At 34.9% G+C, this 11,408-nt stretch overlaps 1 protein-coding gene across 2 annotated transcripts; it reads right to left on the bottom strand.

Moving 5' to 3' along the window:
* Window positions 1–967: 967 nt before the first annotated feature.
* LOC112501170 (probable ethanolamine kinase) lies at window positions 968–9,485 on the bottom strand. 2 transcript variants are annotated; one of them, XM_025104845.1, is made up of 11 exons: window positions 9,269–9,485; window positions 8,201–8,292; window positions 7,846–7,952; window positions 7,106–7,211; window positions 6,312–6,434; window positions 6,082–6,173; window positions 4,933–5,017; window positions 2,842–2,947; window positions 2,524–2,590; window positions 1,691–1,783; window positions 968–1,248 (listed from the first exon to the last, which is right to left on the bottom strand). In XM_025104845.1, exons 1-11 carry the CDS (start codon window positions 9,400–9,402, stop codon window positions 1,120–1,122), a joined length of 1,134 nt encoding a protein of 377 aa, XP_024960613.1. In that variant the 5' UTR covers window positions 9,403–9,485; the 3' UTR covers window positions 968–1,119. The 2 variants fall into 2 exon arrangements, with proteins under 2 accessions (XP_024960613.1, XP_024960614.1); XM_025104846.1 differs by having other exon boundaries at window positions 8,197–8,292; window positions 9,269–9,342.
* Between the last annotated feature and the right edge of the window lie 1,923 nt (window positions 9,486–11,408).

Genomic DNA, 11,408 nt, shown 5'->3' with positions numbered 1-11,408 from the left:
ATTTTGTTATCATTCTCATTTGAACTTGTGTCGAAATATAATCTTATATCTATATTGCTACCAAAATCAATTCTTGTGATATAATGAACAAACAAATAACATTTTGGTGATGAGTTCTTGGGTCCTACCTCAACAAAAATATATTTTCATAATATATATATAGGTTGGGTTCACGTGAGGCCAACATGATTTCGTGAGACCACTTGAAACTTCACAGCAAAATGCCGTGAAGGTAAAAAAAAAGTCGAACCTTCACAGTACCTTCACAACAAAAAGATTGTGAAGGTTACCTTCACAACATTTTGCTGTGAAGTTTCAAGTATAAAAAAATAGTCTCATGGGTCTCATAAAACAGGTTGGTCTCACGTAATCTCAAGTGTAAACCCTACAAACCAATTTCATCCATCCATTTTCTTGGTCAATGGTCATGATTAAAATGTGTTATATTAAAAAAGTAAAAAATAAAATAAAATAAAATGTTTAATATTTAATCAAGAAAGGGCAAAATTGGTAAACCATTGTTCTTGTCTCATTTTTGGAAATTGATTTCATCCATAAAAATATTTTGGAAACTGTATCTCATTTTTTCGTTAGTGAAATTTGTTTCATTGTTCGTTATAATGAAATTTGAAGGGGATATGGTTCACTCAATGGAACATTTTTCAAAAATCTGAATAACATGTTTTCGTTAATAAAATTCGTTTCATCATTGAAATTGGTTTCATGGACTCCACAATTCCAAAAAATGAATGACATTTTTCTCACGATAATTAGTCTTCTTATCTGAACTTCCCACAGATATCATATATCGATAAATGTTTGTACTTTTATTCTTTGCAATCAAATACTAAAAATCCTTAATCGTATGTTTTGACTAAAGAATTTATAAATCACATAACAACATTTACATTTATTCGTCCAAACAACAGAACCACTTAACAGAATAGAAATTTGGGACTCGTAAATCACGACTACAGATACAACCACCGTACTATTGAACACTTATAGAATCTGAGAGTTACATCGAAGAGTATAACGATCTTTCGAGTTTCATTTTAACCTTTGATTTCGTCTAAATAAGATTCAAAAATGTAGTTTGAATTTGAGGGAAGGAACGTTCTACATGGTATTAGAGCGAGATAGGTAAGACTTTGCCATAGAGAAACACCTGTTCTTTTGCTTCTTGTATTCATCGTATCTCAGAAAGAAGTAACCGAGATAATCGAAATCAATTGGTGACATTTTCGCCTGTAATGTAATTGAAACAAGCCGTTAAAGACAAACCCGTGTCCAAATACTCAAATAAAACGGGCTTCCGCCCGGCCCATTTATAATTAAAACTAGAAAAAGACTAGTTGACTCTTGACCTAATGATAAATCTCAAAATTTCCTTAAAAGAACATTTTGTATTTTGAATGATTTTACTTTGGTTATAATTCTTTTTCAAAAAGTAAAAACGCTTTTTTAGGCCCGTTGGCATATGGGCAATCCCGACTCGTTAAATTATCAAACCCGGAAAAATGATTCGGGTTTGCTATATTAGGCCCGTTGGATGATAAGCCGGGCCCAATTCCGCCTAGGAAAGCTCTACTTCGGAATGATCACAAAGTGAAGGAACCTTGGTGCATTAAGGTCTGCCATATCGTTAGTTTATCGGGAAAGGAAAAGAAAGCATGGAGAGTTTGCGTACCTGGATCAAAGCCCAAAGTGCCCAATACAAGTGTGAAGCCAACATGTAGCAGTTAGTCTCGATGTAGAGCGCTTCGAGATCGTTATCCGATACCTGCATTTGGAATTAATCATTTATAACCACTCTTTAAGTTAACCAAGCAACGGCTGTATAAACTTTCAGCAGCAAAAATCCAATTTGCATGGGGTAAAAATTGCGATATTAGACTGGGACAGGACAAGGATCAAGTAAAAAAAAAAATGCACTTTTTTTGTCCCACCAAAATAGGTGGAACAAAAATCATGAAGATGACAAGATTTGTAAATTACTAAAATACCCATGTTAAATTAAAACCCAACTTTTCACAATTCTTTCACCCACCGTCTTTCCAGTCTAGTCCGGTACGTGTACCAAACGTACCCAAAGGTCCCGTTTGGTTTGTGAGATTTGATGGGATTTGGGATTTGATTCCATTCCAATCCAATCCAATCCTATCATGTGTTTGGTTTAAAGGAAAGTCCGGAATTGAAATTCCAAAGACATTGGATTTAGAATCCCATGAAGGTAGGTTGGTATTCCAAGGAATTTCGATATATATGTTTGTAATGATGTTAGATATTTTTAAAATATTTGTTTTCTAATGATCAATTAATAAAAGGTAATTTAATTAATTTGATAACCATTTATAATTTGTTTTTATAAAATATCAATAAAAAATGGAATTCAGTTCCATTCCAAATCCAAAAAAACACCAAAATTTCCAAATCCTTCCACGAAATTCAAATCTGACAAACCAAACACCCACTAAGTGCATAATCAAAGCTCAGACGAAATAAGTTGGCATACGTGCATACCTCATTCGGTTTTTCAGGGTTTAAGTAATGCCTGAAGAAATGATATTGTTCGTTCTTATTCGGGTACCTGCATAATCACCAAGGGAGAGCTATAAAAACATTTTTATCTTTGAATTTTACGTACTTCCTCTTTTATATAAACAATCTTGTCCGAATGTCGTTAGTCAACCTACGATCTCACTTCATGTACAGTTTCAATTGTTAGTGGTTCTTTCTAAAAAGCTAAATGAGACCATATAAATTTTAAAGCAAATTATATGATTGATCTTCACAAGTCAAATGTTATGTTGGGAGAAAAGAACGAGGAAGATGTCATACAAGGTGTAGTCGCAATTGTAGCCAGCATATTCATTGAAGTGATTTCCAATGTCGAAACCTCTATAATTGTATGATCCATATTCAAAATCTATGAAGTAGAGTTTCTCTGTTCCAATAGCACATAAAAAGATGGCAAGTTAGAACAAGTAAAATATTGGCAGATAAACAGAAACCGCAAAAGATCTGTAAGTCGCGGGTCTTCATGAGAACAACCTCTCTACCATTTGGGGTAGAAGCAAGGTCTGCATACATCCTACCCCTAAGATGTAGGGGTTACATTGGGTTCATTCAGTTCGGTTTGGTTTATCTACAAGACAAATGTAATGCAGATGCACTCCTGTAAACCGGGGCCTTCATTTACCATTGGGGTAGAGGCAAGGTCTACGTACATCCCACCCCTAAGATGCAGGGGACATACTAAGGGCCTGTTTTTAGCAGCTTAATGAGCTTAATGGGACTTGCACCTTATTTGATCAGATATACGTGCATGTTTGGTAGTGGCTTAATGATATAGAAAGTGGCTTATTCAGTAGGGTTATGCAGAAAGCCAAGTTTCTTCCAAACCAGCCACTCCCAGTTAAAAAAACACGATTCTTCCATCTATGAAAGAACCATCCCTATTCCCAAACAAATACCTTCCCGATCTATACAGACAAAGTAATCCACATTCAGACATATTTATTCATACATGACTTGATGAAAAACCAACCAAACAACCCCTAAGTTCGTTTGGTTTGGTTTATCTACAAGACAAATGTAATGTAGATGCACTCATGTAAACCGGGGCCTTCTTTTACCATTTGGTGTAGAGGCAAGGTCTGCGCACATCCCACCCATAAGATGCAGGGACACACTAAGGGCCCTTTGTTAGCAGCTTAATGAGCTTAATGGGGCTCACACCTTATTTGATCAGCCATACATGAAGTTTGGTAGTGGTTTAATGATATAGAAAGTGGCTTATTCAGTAAGCATATGCAGAAAGCCAAGTTTCTTCCAAACCGACCACTCTCAGTTAAAAGAACACGATTCTTCCATCTATGAGAAACCATCCCAAAAAAATACCTTCCCGATCTATATAGACAAGTTAATCCACATTCAGACATATTTATCCATACACGACTTGATGAAAAACCAACCAAACAATCCCTAAGTTCGTTTGGTTTGGTTTATCTACAAGAAAAATGTAATGTAGATGCACTACTATAAGCCGGGGGTCCTCACAAAAATAACACCCCTACCATTTGGGATAGAGGCATTGCCTGCATAGATCCCGTCCCTAAGATGCACGGGATGTACCAAGTTCATTTGGTTTGGTTTATGTACAAGACAAATGTAACGTAGATGCACTACTGTAACTCTGTAAGCCCAGGATCTTCACAAAAACAACCTCTCCACCATTTGGGTTTGAGGCAAGGTCTGCGTACATCCTACCCCCAATAACTTACCTCTGTATGGGATATATTGGGTTCATTTGGTTTATCTATGTGACAAATGTAGAGTGACTACCTCATTCTTTGTGAACTTAACACAAGATGGTTCAAATACAAGCATAGCCCCAGTGAACCCACGTAACATTCTTTTAGCGCAACTAGATACAACTTAAACTATTTGGAAATTTTTCCGTGAACATAATTTTCTTAAATATCCCGCAAATTCAAAGCATCAAAACTATTGTTATTATAAACGAAATTCTAGAAGTGAAGCACCAGGGTGGGATGTTAAGTGCAAGGACATAAGATGTTTGCTCCTCTATTTGACAACGATTCTTGATTGTTTATCTTGTACTAAAAGTACACAGTAATGAGCAGATACAGTCATAAAGTTGTCGAGATTACGCATATATCCCTTCTATAAAATTATCTATGATAATGCAAACTGTTGTGCAAGAGAGTGAGTAAAGGAAATTATGTCCCTGAAAAATAACTTGACTAATATAAAACCAAACCAAACCCACACAGTAAATCTTATTCGAAAGTAGGGTCTGAGAGGGGGATGAGATGTATGGAGACCTGACCTTTACCCCAAAGAAACAATACTAATATAAATCATCGAAATTATTTGATTTGTAACAAGAGTTGTGGACAAAGATACCTTCAACATCATTCAACATTAGGTTCCCAGAAAGCAAGTCATTATGAGCAAACACCACAGGAGCATCAAGACGACCTGTCAATTCCTGTCTCATAATCACCAAACATTTCTACACATATAAACTATACTTCTTTTAAAATTGCAGGAGTTTAACATAAGAACAGTACAAAATGATCTCAAGCTAAAGACAACCATATATAGAACCGACTCCCAAATGGGCACCATTGTCCGAGAGTGTCGGGTCCCTAGAGTGGTAGATACCGTGTGAGAATATGTGAAACCCCATTACTCTGCAAAAGATCCCTTGAGAAGAGAAGGGAGGTTCCAACATATATAGAGGAGAATTGGTCCAAGTCTAGCAAATGTGGGACTCTAGCACGCCCCCTCCAACGACGAAGATTAAACAGGCACTTATTTTCCCTTGAGAAGGGAGGTTCCAACATATATAGAGGAGAATTGGTCCAAGTCTAGCAAATGTGGGACTCTAGCACGCCCCCTCCAACGGAGATTAGACAGGCACTTATTTTCCCAGAGTGTCGGGTCCCTAGAGTGGTAGATCCCATGTGAGAATACGTGGAGCCCTCTACAAACGAGCCCTTGAGAATAGAAGGGAGGTTACAACATATATAGAGGAGAATTGGTCCAAAGTCTAGGCGATGTGGGACTTTACAGTGGCCAACTGTTTGGAGTGTTCCTTAGAGAATCTCATCGAATACAAATCACCTGTCCCCAAACTCCATGTTCCCCATGTCCACCAATCAACCCCAAACTCATCGTTACTTTATTGAAGAAAAATAATAAAAAGATAAATTAAATAAAACAATGATGTATCAGGGGGTAGATTGGTGGGACGAGGAGAGACGGAGAGTTTGGGATAGGTGATTTGTATTGCAGTTTTGTTCCAACCATGGAGCCAATATCACACTACTACAAAGGACACTAGAAATTTGAAGGATTCTACCAAATTAGAGAAAACTTAGTTCCGCACTAATATATGCATCAAACAGTTGGAAGTGACACGGACCTTACAAACCTTGTTCCAATATTAACAAGCGCAGACTATGTTAAAATTACACAACATATGTTCGCTTCAACTCAAAACAACAAAGAAAATGATCTTGTGCAACTGTTACAGTCAAAAGAAGCTACCTTAAGCTTAGTAATTTCGGCACGAACTTCTTCAAATGAAATTTTTACAAATTTCTCCTGCTTCTCATCATCATCAAAAGTAAGATTGGATGCTGTAATCAACAAAATTTAATTTCTCAGCACTTCATTGATATGCCATAAAAAGGACCAGCCCACTAGCAGGAAAAAGAGGTATATAGAAAAGATGGACCAGCCCACTAGTAGGAAAAAGAGGTATATAGAAAAGATACCACTTTCAAAAAACTTCAAGATATCATTCCACAGTTGTGGTTCCCTGGATCCTGGTATATCTACCTGATGGAACCGGTTAAGTTGTTTTGCAATTTCGGCTGCCAAGTTTGGTTTCCTCATATCTGTAAAAGATGGAGAATTGGAACTAATATCAAATACCAAGCCAGGTCAATAAAGGGTACGAAAGGGACCGGACTGCCAAGAGTGAGGTAGGCAGGTGTAAGAATTATGCAAGGTTTTAAGGTTTAATTTACATGGCTAGTTTAGTAATTTACCAATCTTGTCTATCTCCCAGATTTTTTGTGCTACTCACTCCTGTCACAGTCTAATGTCGCACCAAATGTGGCAACAGAAAATTAACAAACACATGGTTCAAAATCATCACATGTACCAAGCATCAACATGTTGTACAGTCAAGTATCAGATGATTCAGATCCAAATAATTTGACTCCTCGAATTGGGTTATATTCGCAAACTTTTGTTATCTCCATATTATACTGGCCTTCTTAAAACTTTATATTATCATAAATGATGAAATTCAAGTGTGCATCTAAAAAATGTTTTACAATTATAATTATCATTTCTACAGAAGACTATCGTAACAAGATGAGAACAAATTATATAATATTCTTATAAATTAACAAAAGCATAAATATGTAATTTTCTTAACAATTTAACAGGCTTGAGAACACTATAAAGTAATTAGTTTAGCTTTTCTAGAGATATTTCTTGTACTATATATAGGTATACAGCAATCCCCCATTGCACTCAAGCATATTCCTCTGTTGCTTACCTGAAGGATTTAGAGTGCGAGCATCTATAAAGGATTGCACCATTCCATTCCCAAATACTCCTAGCAACTTGGCACCAAACCCTGCAGCGGAGAGGTGATGAAGGGCCTATGCATACAGATACGGAATTACAATGTATAGAAAGTATAAGTAATGGATCTCAAATAATAATAAAGACAACCTTAAAGCTTTGAATAGTCTAGTGGGGCAAAGGTACTACATTTTCGAAAGCATACAGTAACCGAATATACAATAGTAAGAAGACGAGAATGAGATTAGTTGTAAGTATTGCATCACTGACAATGTTCAACAAGGCTGACATTTTCTTGGAGAAAAGAGAACACAGCACTGTATATCATCCATTTGGCTAAGGCATAGCTACTATCTATGAAAGACGGAGAAAAACCCTATTGGTTGGCATATCTTTGATGGGTCCCTTGGTTAAACGACCTTCTGACAGGTTTTATTTTTTAAAATCTATAACCTTCTGACAGGTTTGAGAATGTCAATGCTTAACAGACGGTCACTTCCATACACAAGAATGCCTGAAAACATATCAGAAGGTCATTGATTTAGGAATGTGCATTTCCTGAGCTTAAATTGTAACAACGTATCGATAATTGTATAGCCATGTACACTTTGTATGGCGCAGTGCATACACAAATATGGTAAGTGAAAGCTAATGAATTTATTAGACAAAGAGAGAGGAGGATACAGTCTTGCAAACTTATCAGATTCTAACCTGCAATTCCCTTTCACGATCGATAACATATTCAGTATTTGGACCATATAGCCTAACTGTCACATGCACCATATTCCCATTTTCTTCCTTTACGGATACCTTCATTACTGCATTAACAAAATATAGTTATTTAACTACACTAATCTCATAGCTTAAATCCAACCCGATAATGGAATAAGCCACTAAATCAACAGTACGACAAATCAAGATACCTTGAGCTCGTACTTATATAATATTATCATAAATATAATGTCCTCTTTAGTAACAAAATACGGTTGAATTTCTCAACCACTAAGTAATAAATAATATGCACACACACACACATGCATGCATATGTATAGCTAAAGGTACCTACAGAGATTCGTAATGCCACCAGACACTTTCTCGGCAAAAAAATGTGATTCATTCAAATTTGACCAGTGCTTGAATAGGTCCTTGCAAAGCTCTCTGTCAAATCAAATCCAATCATATAAAATCAAAAAATGGATAAATTAACTTTAAAACTGGAGTTCCTATAATCTTGCGAAGTTATACCAGAGAGTAGAATAAGGATAAGAATTGCCACCCATGTTCTATAGAAATAGATACACTTCCGCTTTGGAGACCAGACGGGTTACTTCTAAGTTCTAAACCATTAATGGGAGAATGGAGATTGATGTGGAATTATAAATGTTTGAAGAAAATTTACATGAGAGTATATGTAACAATGAATGGAATGAGTCCCCTTCTGTTTCCTTTATATAAGAGCGTTATTCTGTTAATTAGTGGACACATTGGAGCATTCAGGACATGGTTTACTAGTTTCATGTCTGAATGATTGTTATGAACACCTGATGCTTTAGTCTTTGCAAATTGTGAGCAACTGGCCATGGTGATTGCCAGAAAACTGTATAATGGAGAACGTGCATGATGCTGGACTGGATCTCTTTTATCAATTCAGTTGACCAAAGGGCCATAGGAAGAGTTCTATTTTGTATTTGTTCCTCTAGCTCATTTTCACATCAAAATTTGGGAAAAAATTAGCAAACTAAAGTCGCTGCTACATATTCCATTACTGTAATGGAGAAAATCAGCAAAGGTTTTCTAACATATTAATTCAGTTGACTAAAAGGGGGCACAGAATGAGTTTTATTTATAGACGTTTCTAGTTCATTTTCCACATCAAAAATTGGGGAAACAATAGCAAATTAAAGTAATTAATATGATAGATCAAGTCCAGCATCAAGTACGATCTCCAACATACAATTTCTCACCATGACCAAATTCTCACAATTCGCAATTCATAAACATCATACTTTTATAACAATCATTCAAACATGAAACTAGAAAAAGCCATTAACATAATAACTCTCCTATAACAGCTTCATCCATTTCATAATTGAATTAAGCTCAAATCATGTCAAATGTATCACAAAGAGCTTACACAAGGCGAGGTTTCATCTCCGACAAAGGAAGGGAGTGATCGACGATGAGTGAAGAATGAACAATCTCAAAGTCATAGTTATTACGAGCTTCACCGGAGACTTCCATGGCATTCCAGATGTTCACTGCGCCCATCTCTGTCACCGTCCGTAAATTCTCCCTCTGCAAATCTCCGGTGATTTCTGTGTGAAGATATTTCAAATGCTGGGGTTTGAATAGATCGCAAGGATTTGGACACAAAGGCAGTTTTATAACAGCCCGTTGGATAATTTACAATAAAACCCTTATAGTTTAAATATATTTCATTTACCCCCTTCCAGTTGTATTTTTTGTAAATCCTCATGATTGACTTATCAAAATATCATTAGAGCATCTTCTGAAAGTATTTCAAAATAAAGAATCAAAAATGAAAATCTTCAAATAGATTTATTTTTTGATTAACCTGGATATCCAACCCGTTATGCGAGTTGATTAATCTTAAGATGGCCATTTGCTTTGTAGATAACCCGCAATCACCGTATTTAAACTTCAGTGGCCAAATAGAATTTATGTTCATCTTCAACGGGATATTATTTTAGAGATTACAATATGAATTATATTATTAAAATATTTAATATTTTTCATAAAATATATATTTATCATCTACGTTTAATTTCAAAGATTTTCATTGGTAAAAAAAAATAAAAAATAATTTTTTTGTAAGTAATCATTTTTGAAAAGTTTTCCAAATTTGAAGAATTTACTCCCTCCCTCTCCTACTTTATTCATTTTGAATAAAGTTTTAGGGAATCTGTCGGAGCAAAAGTCCCCAAAACCTTCATTTTAAAGAATATGTTGGAGATGCTCTTAGGGGTTGTTTACCTAAATGTTTATCCGGTAAGTGTTTACCTTTAGCAGTCAACACTATAATTTATTTTATTGGGTAAGGTTGTAGTACATCAAAACGTATTTCATGCAACAATTTTCCTGGTAAGCTCTTACCCTGGTAAGAGTCGTCACCCTTACTTACCGGGTAAGACTCTCCATCCTTATCTTCGTTCTTACCGGGTAAGATTATTGGCTCTTTCCATGTTCATCCGGTGAGGAAAATTACCCGGTAAGTACTTACCGGGTAAGCGTTTAGTAAACGACCCCTTAGATTATAAGACAAATGTTATAAACAATGTTTTTATAATGATCCCCGGATGATTATTGGTCCAATAGTATCTAGGGGTGGACTTGGTACAGTATTAAGTTTTTTTCTCAAATACCATGTACCAACCAATTATAATATTTGATACCAACTTTTTTTGGTTGGTACTGATTTTGTACCCGTTTTAAATTATATATATAAACATGTGATTTTGTTCAAAATTTGAGTGACATTTTGAATTTCAAGTAACACATATTATGTTTACGGTTTTGTAATTATAAATAATAAAACCTGTAAACATTAAAATATTCAAAGAAAATAGTTAAAGTTATAATGTTTAACATTCGATACATAAAAAATATGAAAACCTAATAATAATAATTAAATAAGTCGGTATCATGGTATTACCACGGTACACGACTTTCAATACCGTGTATCAACCAAGTTTGGATACTTGGTACGGTGTTATTAACCTACTGTAACTGATGTCAATTTAATTAGTACACATGTTGTCTGGTTTAATTTTTTACAACATCGTCACCCCTAACAGTATTGATTTACAAGTAAATTCTGACATTTGTAAAGACCAAAGATTCAAATTTCATCAAAGATAAAAATATCTGACAGTTTTATCTTATATCAGTTTATCCACTTCAAAAATATTTTTATAAAAAAATTCGAAATAAAAATAATATAAAAATAAGGATTTTCGAAAATCAATATTCAAATCATTGAAATTTAATTATTATAATATTGTATTTTTTTTTTTAAAATATTTTTGCATTTTTGATTAAAAAACGTGGAACATATTCACGAAATTGAATAGTTATTAGGTCAAAGTTTTGATGGTTTTGTTGACATTTTTTGGGGAAATAATTATCAACGTTTTTATTTTGTGGGACCAAAATATAAATAATTGTCTTTTTGTTCCTAATTTTTTAAATGTTAATTTGTTCATTGAATACTTTCAACGGGAAAACAACTTATTGACTTATTGCGGTGTGACACC

This window comes from Cynara cardunculus (assembly GCF_001531365.2).
Source record: "Cynara cardunculus var. scolymus isolate 2C chromosome LG 17, CcrdV1, whole genome shotgun sequence".
In the NCBI taxonomy this organism is placed as follows: Eukaryota; Viridiplantae; Streptophyta; class Magnoliopsida; order Asterales; family Asteraceae; genus Cynara; species Cynara cardunculus.
The sequence above is the reverse complement of the archived record's forward strand: the minus strand, read 5'-3'. Positions and strand labels throughout refer to the sequence as shown.

Bases quoted from the DNA above. Each gene is read 5' to 3' on its own strand.
- LOC112501170 (XM_025104845.1), bottom strand. From the start codon at position 9,402: ATGGGCGCAGTGAACATCTGGAATGCCATGGAAGTCTCCGGTGAAGCT. The intron at 6,435-7,105 runs GTAAGCAACAGA...CATCTTTTACAG, and splicing joins TCGCACTCTAAATCCTTCAG to ATATGAGGAAACCAAACTTG. The intron at 2,591-2,841 runs GTATGACATCTT...GTGATTATGCAG, and splicing joins TACAATTGCGACTACACCTT to GTACCCGAATAAGAACGAAC.